The 18,654-nt window shown below is 36.5% G+C and overlaps 1 protein-coding gene across 2 annotated transcripts in view; it reads left to right on the forward strand.

Annotated features, from left to right (window-relative positions):
* LOC134651103 (protein eva-1-like) overlaps nt 1-18,654 on the forward strand; it is a 71,283-nt gene that overhangs the window by 40,074 nt on the left and 12,555 nt on the right. For both annotated transcript variants that reach the window (XM_063506098.1, XM_063506099.1), the window contains 4 exons: nt 1,870-2,087; nt 7,426-7,564; nt 9,578-9,727; nt 13,571-13,714. In XM_063506098.1, the coding sequence (XP_063362168.1) occupies nt 1,870-2,087; nt 7,426-7,564; nt 9,578-9,727; nt 13,571-13,714 (651 nt within the window). The remainder of the gene's footprint in view (nt 1-1,869; nt 2,088-7,425; nt 7,565-9,577; nt 9,728-13,570; nt 13,715-18,654) is intronic.

Raw genomic sequence — 18,654 nt, forward strand, 5'->3', positions numbered from 1 at the left:
CTCCCAGTGCTCAGAATATAGATGTGTAAATAAAACACTACATATCTTCATAACCAAATAGCCAAATAGCCGAAAGGCAGATCGAGGCAACATATCGTATTTTATGAACATAATAATGTTATTGTAACTTTTCTGTTTTTTGTAAACTGTTATGGGAAGGGGCTTGAATAACTTCGAACCCTTCAGGGGTGTTGGGTATGTTTAAGTTTATCACAGTTTTCAGATAAATAACTGCGTGTTTTTATACAGTACTATTAAACTTATCATATCTAGTTTAAACATTGAAATTTTTGTTGTTTTCCTGCTTGTCTACCAGGAGGAGACCTATTCAAACTAAACTGTGTGACCCATGTAACTTATTATAACTGATAATGCTGTGTCACATCACATACCTTAGAACGTAGAACGAGAAATAAATTAAAAGTAGTTACAGATACACTATTACTCAAAAAAATCCCTTAATTTACTTGGTATACTTAATTAGATAATGTAACGAGAAGCGCTGGTGGCCTAGCGGTAAGAGCGTGCGACTTTCAATCCGGAGGTCGCGGGTTCAAACCCCGGGTCGTACCAATGAGTATTTCGGAACTTATGTTGCTTTTCGGTGAAGGAAAACATCGTGAGGAAACCGGACTAATCCCAATAAGGCCTAGTTTCCCCTCTGGGTTGGAAGGTCAGATGGCAGTCGCTTTCGTAAAAACTAGTACCTACGTCAAATCATGGGATTCGTTGTCAAGCGGACCCCAGGCTCCCATGAGCCGGAATAACGCGAGGAAGAAGAAGAAGAAGACTTAATTAGATAATGTTATGGAAACCTAGATACCAAAATCCAGTACAGAAGTTGCTGTTGCTGGCAACGTGGCAGAAACTGCCAATCTCGACATGCTTTAGTACATGACTTGCTTAAGCGCATGCATTTGGGTGTAATTATGTCGCAGAACATACGGAGTGATGTCACGCTTTGCAATCGTTTATACAAACGATTGCAAAGCGTGACATCACATTAAAATAAGTATTCATATTTTATTCTTAACTATACAGTTAAGAATAAAATATGAATACTTATTTTAATTTTTGATTAAAAATTAATTGTGATGCTCGTTTGAAAAGGTTGTAGGAAGGGAATTATAAACACAATTTTAAAGACTATGGAAATATACTTTGTTAGGTAGTAGGTTTCATAGATAAATTACAAGTTAGTGCTTTTAATCTTACAAATTCCATACTTCATTCTTTTTACATGTGTTTAATTCTGCTGCCGCTCTCTAAATGGCGAGACCTGCGTTTGGCGCTACACAATTCCGTATGTTCGACGCCTACTTCTCCCTCTACACGGAACATTCCGTCTTTGTATACTATATCAAAGTGACACTCCAGTTGGCAGCTGCCATTAGGGGTAATTGTACTACAACCTTACATGCAAATCTTGAAGCAAATCTGTAGCTTTGTCAGTCTGACTAAATGTTCCCTTTTGCAGTTATATTTGTAATGCAAAAAGTTAATAAACAGACAAGAAAGTGAAATAAATAAGAGTGCGTATGTTTGCTGTCAATTTTTAGGTATTTGCTTTGCGTGAGTCTACAAAATCTTAGTCAGTGGTTTATTTTAAATTGTCTTAAGGAGGATGGATATTTCGTTATTCAGAGCTCGCTTTTGACTTGTTAGGAATTATTAAGTTAGTAACTACTTTTATCAGGTACTTTTTTCTGTGTTAAGAAAATTTGCGTAAGATTAATTTGCCTGTACCGAATCATACAATACCAATTCTTCTCAAAAATAAAATTAATATTATCGTGAATATAAATCTTATATTTAGCTGTTCGTGTAACTATTACGATTTGTCATTCATATCAATCATATTGTCTACAGAACTGCTTCTTGGCACACTTCGAACACACCAGAAAGCCGCCTGCGACGAAGAAATGGTGTCCCTCATATGTCCTCGGGGTACCACCATCAGTATCCAAGTGGCTCAGTATGGGGGGTCGGTATCCCAGGGATCCTGCGCCTCGGAGCTGGCGGAGTACCAGCCGGTAGCTGTGGAGGTGCTGGGAGATACTAGTTGCTCTTGGCCTGCAGCGCTGCAGGTAAATTGTGCACAAAGAAGTCGGTAACAAGCAATAAGTAACTCCAGTCTTATGAGTAAATTAGAAAAAAAAATACTCAGTTTTACTGTTCATGTTTGTGATTTAACATAAAATACCTAACGTCTATGCACAAGATTAATTGAGAAATAACTTAAATTTTCCATCAACAAAGAAACAACAAAACCTAACCAAACGTCGCCTGCTGGCACGGATATTCAGAGAATTCCTCTCAATATAAATAGCTAGGTACAGTTCTGTTACATGAAAATAACCAAAAGCACCGAATAACGCAGCTTCTCCCTGCGGGCTCAGCACGGTTCCATTTTTATCGACTATCACTATGCCCGTCACTTTCGCATTTACATACTTGTTAGAACGTGACAGACATGGTGATAAACGATAAAAATGCTACCGTGCTACTAGGGCAGGTTTCATTTTATAAACACAATATGCGTGAAAATAAAATGACAGTAGACAGTGAATACCGGAATATTAAAAAGCATTAAACAGAAATTTAGCGCTTCCAGTAGTGAAAAAGGGATTACAAAAAAATCTCCTGCGGAAAGTCGCGCGCGAAGTCTAGCGTTGGATATTAAATAATATTCTTATTGGATTCAATGACAACATTCAAAGAATAAATAGCGATAATTCTTGTTTAACAGCGTGAAGTTTTAAAGCACATCGCACCATACATACCTAGGTAGGTAAATAAAATCGGAATTCAAGTCGATTAAAATAGCTGTCACTGCGTTGCGAATTCGGGTCAAGGCGGTTGAAATGGATGGCAAATGGGATCCATTGAGATGCAGGCTCGTATCTACGTAACTTAACGAGGTGCCGCATAAACTTTATTTGTGCGAGTAATATAGTGTCCTCAGAACCTAAATTTAACTTTTTGTTTAGATCGGAATATGTAAATACTCGTATAGAACTTATTTATGTTTCGCACTAGCAGGCTTATAAGGGTTGCGGGTGTGATTGCATGCTGATGACAATGTCCCTTTCAGTCGCGCGATGGTAAAAAGTTACGCGTGCTCATCACGTAGATTTACGTCCAAGGGAATGCTCCCGGGACCGATTGTGTATCGCAAGAACCGGGAATTCCGGTTCTGGAACTGACTTTGTATAGAAAATCAGTATCAGGATCACTCCCTTGCGTTGGCTGGATACATGCTTATCTACTTCAAATTATCGATTACTCGCTATGACAAAGACTGTTACTATTGCATTAAGTACGTAGATCTGCATGTCACGTATGGGGTAAGGTCGCACAACGTCACTTGCTGTGGCATGGTCGAATCGGTTAGGAGAGTAAACTTGAACGTATTTTGCATTATTCATTGCATCAGACATATGGCCCATAAAACGTTAGGTAGCCTCTCGTTATTCATGACGACTCGAGTTTGATCGCCCATGAATCCATTTACTGCTATGGTTTATCGCTTTTATAGATACTTGCCGCAATAAGAATCCTACAATAGTGGTTCCCGAAGGGAAGACCACACGCGAGTGGAGTTAATGAATTTTCCACTTTTGTAAGTTTTTGACTGTCAAATATTGCAAATTAATTTAAAATGGTCCCAAAAGATGTTAACAAGTTTAAATAATGTTAGTACCCGTCACATAGTGATTAGATTTTTAAATAGAGCTAAAAGTGCCAATTAGCTGAACATCCGTCATAACACATTATGAGCTTTTCTGGTATAACTTATATGAAAATTAGGGTATAACAACGACGAGCTACAAATTTTCTGCTTACTAACAAATTAGGTACTTTGTTATATTCGCTAATTTCGAGTATACGAGTAGCATCAAAATTAGTCAGCGATAGCTTATGTTAATTTGTACCTAACTACAAAATTTTGTCTAGAGTAGCAATCTTTTCGCTACTGATTTATACTTTATAGCCAAAGCTGAGCTTGAATCCCAAATATGCTACAAATCAACGGCATCAAGAATTCAAGGAATGGTGTTTCGTTTTGTACAATTTAGTTTGGCTTCAAATTCAATAATATTTTATTTTTGTGAGAGAGTTCATTTGAACGAATACTTATGAAAAGTATTCGGGGGACAATAGATAAAGAAGAAAAATATTTGCACATAATGCTTCTCTATTTTCTACCGTTTATCAAAGTAGTTATAACTTAATCAGTGTTCCTACTTATTTAGAGGTTTAAGATACACAATATTAGAACAGAAAATGTTTTATGGGATATAGTGCGACTGATAAAATATAAGTTTATCATGAATATGTGTTCCTACGGTATGGATGTTATCTAAGTAAATATTTCGTATCGTCGTCTAGTTTCTACAACACAAGCGGGACTTAATGTGAAACCAGGTCGATTTGTGTGAGACTATCTCATATTTATTTATAGGTACCTAAACAACGTTAAACTATAATATATTCAATCAGGACCTTATGGTTTTACGGGACATTAAGCGCTTTCCTAAAATAAATATACCTACCTGTATTTTGTCAAAGTTTCCAAAAGAATAAAGCTGTCAAAGCTCACAAAAGCGTGGTAAAAAGGAAAGAAACCAACGTAGTGAAACACGGCGAACCCCGGCCGGCTACTCGAACCGCATACTAATATCCTGCCATAGACTAGGAATCCTCTAGACGGAGTTTAGAGCAATTATTTCATGAAACCGACGCTGCCAAAAATACGGGGGTGCGGGGGGACGAGGTGAGCGAATCCCGTGCCGTGATTGGTCCGTTCAAAGACACGGACCAATCACGGCACGGGATTGACTCGAAGATGGAGTAAAACTACCGTATAAGTGGCAGAGGGGGTCTACAGGATGTCTTGTCTGTGTATCCTGCAGGATAAATCCGATACTATTGTATTCAATAAACATTTTAAAACAAACGTTTCAAACGAAAAGTTGACACACGTGGATTAGTGTGCATAAAATGATTAACAACTACGTTTTACAACCCTGATATTCATGCGATGTGACCAAAAAAGCTAAAAAATATACCTAGTCTTTTATAAAATACTGAAATAGCTAGTTTTATGCTGCCTGCATACATTTTACAATAACCACATCTATGGCGAACACAGCCTGCTTTGTAGCAAGTGGCTACTGTAGCCTAAAGGCGCTTGCAACTATACGGCTGATACACGCGCGTCACGAACCCTTTAAAACAACTTCTTTTTTAAGGACTCCATATTGTAATTCCCTGAGAACACTTTTGATGTTTTAAACGTGAGTAAAGAGTTTTAATGTACATTTTTAATATGTCTGAATTTCACGGTAGGTAGTTATTAAAACCTCGGCAGTTCATTTCACAGTCGAGGCGTTTGCGGGAGGAAATTCTTCTGAAACCGCACAGACCATTTAGGTTCTAAGTTAACAGGTACAAAATTACTGAATTTCCTATACAAAAAACATCTATCTGTCTACTGCCAAATATGAAATGCGCTTCCTAAGTTTGTTTTTGGGTAGAAACAATGTACTAGTTTTCCACTGATTGAACAACACTAAGTATTCAGTAACTTCCCTTGCAATAATATTGCAAGTTTCAGGTAGCTTTCCTGAGTTTCGATGAAGTCCAGTCAGACCAAACCAACATTGGCAGGTTCGGTACCTAATGAAAATAATATTGTTTGATAGTTTGTGTAAATCTAGTGAAGCGCTCGTAAGAGCGCGACCTTCAATCCAGAGATCGCGGGTTCAAACCGCGGCTTGTACTAATGAGTTTTTGGAAACTTATATATACGATATAAATCGTTTGATTTTTATCCGTCGCTTTTGGTGGAGGAAAACATCGTGAGAAAATCGGACTAATCACAAGAAGAGGCCTAATTTCCCAGGTTGGCAGGTCAGATGACAGTTGCTTCCGTAAAAACTATAATAGTGCCTACGCCAATTCTCGAGATTAGTTTCAAAGCGCACCCTAGGCATGAGCTGTAGCAGAAAGCCGGGGCAACGCTAGGAAGATGACGAGTTTGTGTAAATCTAGTATTTGTTAAAATTGGTTTCAAATAAATTAGGATATTGTGGTATGTGTAAGACTTGGAGGATACAACTAAACGGAGTAGCCATTAACAGGCTTTCCCCTCTGTCGAAAATAGGCGGCCAACGGTCATACACAATGTATGGGCTGACGTTTATCTGACATGGCTATTTTTACGTTACGCATACATTTGACGTTCCCCTCCCCCGCAAAAATCGGCAGACTGTTTTGTACAAAAAATTACAGACATGGCGTCTCCGTTTGATTATATCCTCCAAGGTGTAAGATGGTATATGAAACGAAGTGAAATTTGTATGTAGAGTTAAAGAGCCAAGCGAATTGTTGAAGCCTACTGTATATCCAAGAAGATGAGTATTGAGTGGTATGTGTTATATTTAAGTTGAACTTTTAGATCAATAGGTACCGACATTCATTTACTTTGCATGTTCAGTTGAGCCAAATACACAAAAATAAATATTTGCGCAGATAAAACAAGTCTGCAGCTTCTGTAATTCTATGCCTGTTGAATGTCGAAATAAGTATAGGTATACTATTATTGGGTTTAATTTTAAATGACACTCCGAGTACGACTAGTTCTTTATTCGTCGACAAGTCAACAGCAAAAGCCAGTGATCCCAAGTGACCGCTGCTTATATAACTTTACAGAATAGATAACTGGTTTGAATGAATGATTGAATAATGCCACATGAAATATCAATCACCTTACTAATTTATTTGAATTACCCATTTTATACCATGAAATAAATTATTTAATTCTGATAACACGTGCAAGTGACATCATGCGACATAATTACAATAAATTTTTATAATAGTTTTCTTATAACTAACAATTCTAAAATTCATGATTTGTGTCGTAGGTAATAATTTATACTCGGTGGCAGCGTGGTTGCAATTTTATCGCCTGTCACTTTCACACTTTCATACTTGTTAAAACGTTCGGTTGAAATTTTAGAAGTTCGTAATTCAAAAACGTTTTTCGTTTCGTCTAAATTTTACGTATCAAAATAAATTGCATTGCCACGCCCGATACGGGTATCATGGTATAAAAAATATATGTAAATAAAATAAAAGGAAAAAAAAAAGTTTGTTGCAAGGTTTTCAAATTGCCTTGCCGTTTAAAAAAATAAAACTAGGACTTCACCTATTGTACTTTTTTTGCTTCGGTAACGCAAGCATCCAAGAAAGTAAAGCTGACGTTGATTCGGTTAAATGGTTCAACATTCTGAGTTATTCCCCGAGAGGAACTGATTAATAAGACTTATAAATGGCTCGTTCATCATTACATATTTATCAAAACTAAATGCCCATTGTAAATATCTTTAATTTATCAGGCAAACTAACCGAGGTGTTCAGTATTCATTGTTACAGACAGTAGTAGAAGCGTGTCAGAAGAAGCGTCAGTGCAAGTTCAACACCAGCCCGAAAGCCTTCGGAGTGGACCCTTGCCCGGGATCCAGGAGGTTCGTCGAAGTCGCCTACAAATGCCGTCCTTGTAAGTCATCATAATAGTATTTTATGCAACCGTTGTTTAAGAGAGGTCAAAAAAGGCGAGTGGCGTGAATAACAATTTGAGGCGAAGCCGAAAATTGTTAATAAAGACGCCACGAGTATTTTTTGACTCAGTTAAACAACGTTGCATACAATACTTTTTCTACGACCAAGCACTTACTTTGGAATAAAATTGTAAATTTAACAAATATTTTTAATTCAAGAAGTAGCAAAAATGGAGGGTACGGGCGGGAAAAGAATGAATGAATGAAAGAAATTAAAAAAAAACATGGCTATGGTTCACTTATTTGTCAGAGATGACATTTAAAATAAGGTTGGCAACACTGTATTTCATTCAATATTTTTTAAGTGGTCATTACGCGAAGTATCGTAAAATCGCCAAAAAGATACTGCGTGTATGCACAAATTCTTTTTTGGGGCATAGACTAAAGACTTGTTTTGACAACTATAAGGTAGGGTTTTAAAGGTGTGTGCACGACCCTTTAAATGACAAATAAAAGTACGGGAGTAGAAAAAATATTTTTCCGTAGGTACTGTTCTTGGGATTTTGTATTCGTGTTATCATAAATGTTTATACTGTACTTATAGATCAACTTTATTTTCAATGCTAATTTAAGGTTTTGTAGAAACCGCATTTATACCAAAAAAGTAAAAATATGTGTAATAAATGAGATAAAAAACAATCTGCTGAAATAAATAATTGAATCTAACTCTGTACAGTCAGCTGCAGAGATGGTTGACCGCCCCTGCAAACAAATTTTTATGCAGGGCGAGGGGTAGGGAGGCAGTTATTATTCAGCATCATAGGTAGTAGCGGAGAGAACAACACCCCTAAAGTGTTTCCTACTTGAAATAGTTTCTAATTGGTTTACATACAGAGAGGGGCATATCTTTTAGATAATTTTTGATGTTTTTTATGCGTAGTTTACCGACTGCGCTGTAACTGTACTTGTACTAAAAGTTATAAGTATGTAATTATCAAGTAATTATTATTTTACTTAATTAAGTTCCCTAGGTGTCGTTTATTTTTGTTTTATTCACAAACGTATAATTATTGAAATACGGAAGGTATATTGACTACGTATTTAATTAGTACTCTTACGAAATATATTAATAAATATAAATACAAAATAAAACCAACGTTGAAATAAATGCTAATTTCACCTCACCATATTCAGATGCACCCTTATTACGCTTTTGTGCGAAAACGTAAATTAAAACCATACATTAATACGAATGAGCCTTTCATTTTCAGTTCAATTCTGTATTTTATTAAAAAGTATTTACAAATATGTACATACAAAAACTGCAGAGTTAAAGTGACCTGCAAAAAAATTTTTATGCAGACGGTCGATCATTTAACTTTGCAGCTTACTGTACTTTACAATTTCGGGCACCGTAAAAGTCTTATTCTTCATTATTTTTTAAAAAGTCATACGAATAAGATAGGTTACCTTGATATTATGAATTCGCAGATCAATACTCGCAGATCAGAGAAAGAAGAATACTTAAAACATAAAACGTTCCTACTGAACGTCTAGCAACCGTTACTAAGGAGTTTTGGCCGAATGATTCGGTCAAGTTTCGTTCTAATGTATGGGGAAGACAAACAAATTAGCTTGAAACGAATATTTGTAGTATGATAGTTTGGGAATGGTGCTCAGCTTTACGCACACTAGGATATAGTTTGTTTTTAAAAAAAAATAATTTAACCGAATCAGCTAGACGATACCATGGCCGGCTGCCTAACACTGCTGGGTTGCGTACCTACCTAATGCATCGCAGCCATAATGTGTATATGTTTAAAATTTATTTTATTACATGCTAGTTATTAAGTTAATTATCTATGGGCCACTAGTTGCCTGAAAAAACAACATATCGTTTCATTAAAACAACAATATTAAAATGAAAATACCTACCGGTCAACGCATGTGAGGAAAATTTAAAATGCAAAATTTCTACATTATTTTCTTGCTGAATATTTTTTTTTTTGCAGATGAGTTCCGCAGTAAAGTGGGTTGCGAGAATGACGTGTTGCACCTCAGTTGCAATCCGCACTCAAGAGTAGCCATTTACTCTGCTCAGTACGGGCGCACCGAGTACGACTCCATACAGTGTCCGCAGCCGAGGGGGATGAAGGAGGAAAGTAAGTACTTACGAACTCTCTCTTTTGAACATTATGTTGCTAGCAAAAAAGGTTAATATAACCTACCAAAAAAACCGGCCAAGTGCGAGTCGGACTCGCGCACGGAGGGTTCCGCACCATCAACAAAAAATAGAGCAAAACAAGAAAAAAAACGGTACTGTAGTACTGACCCCGCCCGACGTTGCTTAACTTCGGTCAAAAATCACGTTTGTTGTATGGGAGCCCCACTTAAATCTTTATTTTATTCTGTTTTTAGTATAAATACATCATCTGTGAAAATTTTAACTGTCTAGCTATCACGGTTCGTGAGATACAGCCTGGTGACAGACGGACGGACGGACGGACGGACAGCGGAGTCTTACTAATAGGGTCCCGTTTTTACCCATTGGGTACGGCACCCTAAAAAGGTTTACCATAGGTAAACTAACATCGAGTTTTATGACGGAAGTTCCTGTAGGTACGCAACAGAAATGCTGCTACAGAGATGTAGTTGCCTAATTGTTTTCCATCTTATTTTCTCGGAAACGTTCGGATTTGTCATGCTACTTCAGTCAACCACTGTACTTTTTGTACCGAGACTGACTGAAATAGCAAGACACGTTCGTACATTTCCGTGAAAATACGATGGAAAACACTACATCTGTAGGTATTTAAAGTTGACATCCGATTGTCACCTATATTCGTAAGCGGCGATAGCTATAGCTAACCTCTAAAAATATGATTTATGATTTTATCTTCACGTCCAAGTGTCCAAACTTAGAGACTTACGAGTATTACAGGTGCATAACGTTACATGCGCGCATTTTATTTGTTAGCTAAACGACACTGAGTGGAAAAAGACAATTTTTTTACTTGAATGAGGACCCTTGCCAATATATTCTTAAAATATTGTTCTATATTGAGCATTTTCTTGTTTGCTTTTTCTTTATCGGTTTAATAGCTTCTTTGATACTTATCAAAAGGAAACAAACAGGGAAGTTATAAATAAATCTGTAGGTACTTATTAAAGTAATTTCATCTATTAAACGAAACATTATTTCTTTTACTAAACGAAGCATTTTATGCTAATACAAAGAATTTTCTCCCGCGTTTTTATTTGCTATTCAATATATAATATAGAAAACTATTGCACAAAGAAATAAATTTTACCTGGCAATTGAAAAAACAATGAGAGTTTATTTTGACATTAAATGTTACTTTTGAATTGAGATTTGAGACCAAGGTACTCGTAGCGTTACCAGTGGGAGGAGGAGGGAATAACTTCGCCCGATCTTGCTGTAAGTTTATTTCATATAATTTTTAAGAAAAAAAAACGGAGTTTATGTACTACTGTGTGTGTGGGTGTGTTGTGAACAGTACCTTTGTCAAGTGCTCTGTTTAAATTTATATTGAAAAACTCAAGAAACTGATTAAAACCCTACTACATATCACCGTAAACACTGCCACTGTTACCCGGCATACTAAGAAGATCGAAACAACACCGTGGTGAGCCAAATCATGGATATTTTGCACATAAAACGAAAGTCACATCTAGTTATTATTATTTAAGCTTACGCACACATAGAAAACATTTGAAATAACTACGTATTTTTAATAAAAAAATAAAATAATTAAGGGTCGACGATCAGCTGTTTTGACAAATGGACGTTCAACTGTCACTGTGACACTGCGCATGTTTCGTTCAGAAACCATTACTTTGGGTGCGTTCATACGATTCAATCATTGCGTTTAATTATTGCAATAGAAATATTAGTGACAATGGAAAAACAATGTGGTAAATGCGGAAAAATTATTAAAGGGCGACATCTTCTTACCTGCTCTAATTGTAAGCGCTTTTATGACCTGGAATGTTCAAATACTAAAAAAAGGTATAATCTGATGAACCCTACAACCAAAAAAAATTGGAAATGCATGAACTGCTGTGAATTGAGTCCAGCAGCCACGAACAATCTGACTTTAACCCCGGGAAGCGCATCATCATCAGGTGGCACAGAGTTAAATGCGGTAGCAAAAAGGAAAGGAAAGGCGAATGAGGTAAAGTCAGTAATGCCAGAAGAACTTCCGCGATCTACGCCAGATAAGGAAATCGTTGTAAATATACCAACTCAAAACTCTTTTTCTTCCTTATCGTCGGAGAGTGCTGATAGCTCGTCAGATGTGAGCAGGCTGAACAGGAGTTGTCCTGATATTAATAGATGTGAATGTGATAAAGTTTCAGGCCTGGAAGAGAAAATATCCCTCCTACAGACCCGTTTACTATCGGCAGAAAAAGAAATCGAGGATATTCTATCAGAAAACTTCGCCCTTAAAGAACAAATGTCGCAATACAAAATAGAAATAGATACGCTGAAAAATGTATGCAGATTGACTTCATCACCATCGACATTAATTAAGAAAAATACCCCTATGAAGGATCGTAGCAAAAACAAAAGAGATGCTAAGACTAATATTCAACCACTGCCTGCAGTAATGAACACTACACCTACGACTGCCCCGGAACTCACAGCAGGCAGCATACCTATATTACCAGCGAGGCAGCTCCAGAGAGACCTTATGGATCCCATCATCAGAACTCGAGCTTGACAGAAATGTGGCTTAAAAACTAAACTTGCTTAACAAACATAACGAAGAGGACAAATCGCCAAACGTGAACTATGGGTCGTTGAAGAGTTCTGTTCTGATCATCATCAGCAGTTCCACTTCATCAAATGCGACAGTTTTTAATAAAAATGCTTGATTTTCTGATGAAAATACAAAAATCTCTATACGCATGCCTTTAAGATTTGAGGAGTTCCCTCGATTCCTCATGGATCCCATCATCAGAACTCGAGCTTGACAAAAATGTGTCTCAAAAACTTAACTTGCTTAACAAACATAACGAAGAGGACAAATCGCCAAACGTGAACTATGCGTCGTTGAAGAGTTCCATTCTGATCTTCATCAGCAGTTCCACTTCATCAAATGTCACGTTTTTGAATGTATATGCTTGATTTGTTGATAAAAACACAAAAATCACTATATGTATGCCTTTAAGATTTGAGGAGTTCCCTCGATTCCTCATGGATCCTATCATCAGAACTGGGTTTTGACAAAAACGGGACCAATCTGTATGCATATACATACACTCAAAAAAAGAATTTTCAAATTCGGTCCAGTAATGACGGAGATATGGAGTAACAGACATAAAAAAAAAATGAAAAAAATAATAAAAAACATACAACCGAATTTATAACCTCCTTCTTTGAGATTTGGAAGTCGGTTAAAAAGAGTTGAACGTTCTGATTGCGATATTAATAGGTAACATCAAAAAGGAAAAAACTATAAATACCTAAATGAATTTCTCGTCCTTAATTTATGCCTGCGAAAATGATACAAAATTTTACTTCATATTTATCTAAAGGAATTGCGCTTCCTTACTCCCGCCTTTATGGCCTCCAGGCTTCACCCCTAAGCCCCTGTTGAACGCTGTCGTTAGGTTTTGAAAGGGGTTGATTTCAGTTGATTTTTATGATTTCTCTGTATTTCTTGTTTTTCTTACATATATGCACCATATCTATAAATTTTAAATAAAAAGGTATACTTAGGCAAAATAAAGAGTTATGTTGTTTCTCCGAATGCAGCCTGCTGAGTACTGAACTGAGCGGACGGACGTGCATGCCCGGGATCGCAGATATCACTGTTATCGAATTGTTATACAACAAAAATAACATTAGGTGTGCAATTTTAGGAGCCATTTTCATGTTTTAATAACTTTTTTGCTCCACATATTCTCAACATACACTCTCTATCTTTGGCGCTCGATGGTGCTAAGCGAATAGAAGTTAATAGCCTGCTCTTCAACAGCATGCCTGGAGCCTTACGCGACCGAGACGGCGATGCGAGAATGCCACGGGAAGAGAAGGTGCGTTCTGTCCGCCGACAGCAACATGTTTGGGAAGCCGTGCAGAATAGGCAGCCGGACCTACCTCAAGGTCGTTTATACTTGCGGTGAGTACTTATTAGTAAGTTTATTATACTTGATACACTATTCATTAAATTCCCTACTATGGCATAGCATTTGTCTTTTACTAGTAGCATTTAAATACCTAGCTAATGGCGTTACAGTATCTGCGATTCATCCAGAATTTTAAAGATATACTCACAGTTCAATAGAATCCCAAACATAACGTTAAGATAACATCGGTAAAAGACATGTCGATATTTCATTTTGTCAATCACGCGTTTTCACCAGACAAAGTTTAATGGTAAGGCAAACTTGGCAAACTTAGCAAAAGTTTTGAAATCTGCCGCTATATCATGGTCGCGTTTTTATCACCTGTCATGTCATGCGTCACTTTCGCACTTACATACTTGTTCGAACGTGACAGGCATGGCATGGTGACAAATGATAAAGAGCCGGCCATCTTAGCCCTTCTGAAAACTTGAGATACTTGCACATTCATATCGATTGGCCTGGATAAGCTATGTCGCCGCGTTCAGTAAGTCAGTTGGTTTCAGTGTTAAATACAGTCACATGTTTTAATTTATGACTCATTTTCGTACCTTGTCACAGTGATAATCAATATGAAAGTCGCTAGAGACCTCATGCTATTGTCACTGTGACAAGGTACAAAAATGGGTCATAAATTTAAAACATGTGACTGTACGTAGAGAACGTGAAGCCGTTGATCTCGGTTGTGCTCTAAGCTAGCAAGTGTAGCTGAAAAGCTCTTCGGACAACGTAAGTGTAAGGCTTGAGTGGACGCTCGAGTTGGGCGTGCAGCGGGGCGGGGCGTGCGGCGTGCATGTTAAACAAATGCAAGCGTATAGGAGCGGCCTTAGTGCACGCTGCTCAAATTACTTGTGAGCCCGACGCCACGCTGCACGCCCCGCCGAATGCTCCGCTTCGAGCGTCCACTCAGGCCTTACACTAAGGAATTCAGTAAACTTTGATTATCAATCAATTTTAATGTGTTACAGAAGAACATCATTGACCTATCCATAAAATAATCAGACCGGAATCGGAAACCATCATTCTGATAGTTGAAAACTAATTTATCATCCTTCCTTTTCCTTATTTTCATCTCATTGAGAGTTTTGTCGTAATTCCGATAAAAGCGTCCTATTTCCCCGATCTTTTATTATTTTGTTTTCTTTAGGTTGATGCTTGTTAAACATAATAGGAGTTCAAGGTTATAGCTTGACCTTTGGTAGAGTGCCTTCTCAAGGACGGTATTATTTTTGCATTTGTAATTAAAGCAAAAATATTACTTTGCTAATCCGCGAAGTAGGTATGTGCTAGAGCTAGACAATACTTGCGTTTTTTTTATTTCCGCAAAGTAACGCCTCATTCTATAAATTATTTGCATTTGTAGACTGGCACAATATCTACAGGAACTGTACATATAGGTATACATAAGCTAGGAATCTACTCAACTTGCCAAAGTTGTCAATATTTATTGCAAAAACTTAAATATAAATACAAACTAAAAATATAAAAAAATAACTACTTACTAAAACCCGTCCCGGGCTGTCTCTGACGCAAAGATGCCCGCAAAGTTAACATCTCATTTCAAATTATATATCAAGGTGATACGCATCCTACAATGATAAATAATGACATTTTTAATAACGTATCTTCAGATAATCAATACGCTTAAGTAACTACAGAAATTCGATGTTATGGAATTTATCTGGTTTTGTTGTCTCTAAAGGCTGGCTCAGCTGTGTGCAATATAATACCAAGTTACTCGAATTTAAATCAACTGCTATTTTATTGCATATTGTTGTAAACCATTAAGAATATATAATAATAGAATAACACGTCTTATCTCTCTACTTACTCGTAAAATCTTGTCAAACTTCACTCAAAATCCTTTATTATAAGCGATCGCGATGTCTGGTGGTCGTTTACATCCTAAAGCCTCGAAAGTTACGTGTAAGCCATAAACTTTGCAAACAGCTCTCAGATCTTGGATTTATTGTGGATTTATTTATTGGATCAACTGCTATTTTATTGCATATTGTTGTAAACCATTAAGAATATATAATAGAATAATACGTCTTATCTCTCTACTTACTCGTAAAATCTTGTCAAACTTCACTCAAAATCCTTTATTATAAGCGATCGCGATGTCTGGTGGTCGTTTACATCCTAAAGCCTCGAAAGTTACGTGTAAGCCATAAACTTTGCAAACAGCTCTCAGATCTTGGATTTATTGAATGGAAATATCCAGATAAAACGTTCCGTCCCTTTCCCCTACTTGTTATTCTCCAAAATGCAAACTCATGTAATGATCTGCATAAATGGGAAACCAGCCTTCTATTGAAAACCTTTTATAAGTTTAACATAGTTAGGGCGATATCCCGTCATTTTATGTCGGGATTCTATTTTCGTCGGGCGCTTGGGTGCTATGCAAATTTTTCTGTTTAGTGGTGCGTCACGTCTGTTAAACAAATAGAAACAGGAATTCAAGTTTCAAATATTTTTACCGGTACCAGTTTACTTAAATATTCATTCCATGCATCCATTTAGTGTTTTGAACTAAAACATCATTTATTAAGTGAATAAAACGTTATTCGGGACAGTCATAATAATAATTATTATCAATTGATGCCCAATCTTTTATTATAGGGAACTCTTGAGATACCGTTGGAAGGTGATTATAATTTTTAGTTGGTACTCCGTTCATTTTACTTAATACATATTAAACGACTGACAATTCTTATATATAAGGTTAATATGATTAAGTCGGTTAAGTGTAAATATTTAAAAAAATACAGAAATAATTATCATACATACAGAAAAGTTGACATTCGGATGGCAACTGCAGCTGAATTACTGTTGTGACATTACTCTTGCGGCCTTGACGCGCGCGTCACTCAATGTTATCATGGAAATTGACAGTGTCAGCGCCCGCATAAACGCCGCAGCAGCAATGCCGCTGCAGGTTAATTACTGTTGCCATTTTATTCAATAAAATGAGTGACGGATTGAACGTTCCATTCGCGGCAGTAATGCGCCTACGAACGTCACTCTTAATGACGCCGTCTCTCTTTTTATGAAGGAATTTTACAGTGACAGTAAGGCCGCAGCAGTAATGCAGCTCTGCTGCAGTTGTCATCCAAGCCTCACATTAATGAACCAGGGTCACTCCGTATGGTTGCTGTAATTAATTATACCAAAATGTTTGCTTAAAAAAGTACGAAAAATACCCAAAAGCTTCCGTAAACAATAATTATTCATGTTATCTACTTCCAAGAGTTAATTTGTATCGTTGGAACATCCCTGTATTTAAATCTCTGTACACGTCAGTTCCAGTCGAGGATTTAATAAAACATTTCAGTCCTGACTGAATTTCGAGTAATAAAATCGTATGAGAAAGGAATGAAATATTGTGGCAGCAGGTTTTTAGGCTTTATATCAAGTAACTCAATATCAACAGGGTTAATGCTTGTCCGCATTTCATGTTTCGTAGCATTAAAGAAAGTTCTGGTAATAGGTATTAAGATTAAAGTAACATTCCCTGTGTAAAGTGTATCGACCAAATTACCCCACTCTTATTTTAGCACATTTTACTAACAGTAACGAATATTGACATACTGTACATACCTAACTAGATATAATATTAATACTAAATTACAGCTATCTAGTAGATACATATGTAAAATATAAGGATTTCTTTACATCAATTATTCTTTCTTCGTGTTTGATTTTTATTTTAGTGTCAGAATTTTAATACATAAAAATGTTTGATTAATAATAAACTTGTATCTATAGGTACAAAGGAAAAAGAATATTTTCAAAGAAACTAATTTAATTTGTTTTTAGAGCTTGTATCAGCTTCAATAATATAGTCGATCTGTTTGCTTTATTATTTTATTATGATGTCAATGTGAAATGTGTATGCCGGTTAGCTTCAATATATTCCAATGAAACAATCTAAGCCTTCGTTTAATTTGCTCGAGTTTATGGAGAATTGTATTATATTATAAACCTTCGGAAACAGTATTCATGATAAAAAAATAAATAACGTCTACATCGCTTCATGTTATGCTTTTATAAGATGATTAGTTCAGATTGTAGGTAATGGTATTATGAATCTATTAATATTTTTTGTTAGCTTGGATAGAATAGGTAAATCACATTTTTTTTTTATGTATCAAATTCCTTGGCCGTATAATCTAAACCATAAGCGTTCATTTTAGTTTCAGATTTTCAGCAGCTACACGACACCCTTCATGCTAAAACAGTACATACTTACTTACCTATCTTCGTAGATACTTTCGGGCACGGAATACGGTACCTATATTATGTTTACAAAAACTCAGGTCCAACATCACTATACAAATCCACCTATCATCGACATCCACCGAATTTGAATAGTCTCGTGAATAATACCGCCTTGGAACTCTGACAGATCCTTACAATAGCTCTGATTATAATAGAACTCAGTCTACAAAGATGATCGATTCACAATAGGCGTCTTAGATTTATATACCTAACTGAATGTCTAGGCTTTCTTCTGCCGCGGAGCGAACCATTGATCAGGACTCACGACATCACTTGCAGCGCTTCGGTAATTCTAAAGTCTGCCAAGTTGAAAAATACAAATCGGAAGAAAACTGTACATAAATCTTTCACGATAAATGCATGTGACAATGCTTTTTCAATTTAAGATGTGTTTACGTCTAGTTTACTATAGATATTTCACAGACTTTGCAATAATTTCCTTTGTAAAATAATGGCACCAGGAACCACAAGCAGATATCACGAGTGGAATTTTAATCTCTTCCTTGAGTATGACAAGGATCTTAATAGAATCTTGAGTCATCTTTTTGAATCTTTTTCAAGAAACTATTTTCTGCTTTATTACCACCACACACAAGAAAGGTTAATCCAAATCGTACAATATATAACGTAGAAAGGTACAGCCGTACCTAGCTAC

The sequence above is a fragment of the Cydia amplana genome, chromosome 9, assembly GCF_948474715.1.
Source record: "Cydia amplana chromosome 9, ilCydAmpl1.1, whole genome shotgun sequence".
Lineage (NCBI taxonomy): Eukaryota > Metazoa > Arthropoda > Insecta > Lepidoptera > Tortricidae > Cydia > Cydia amplana.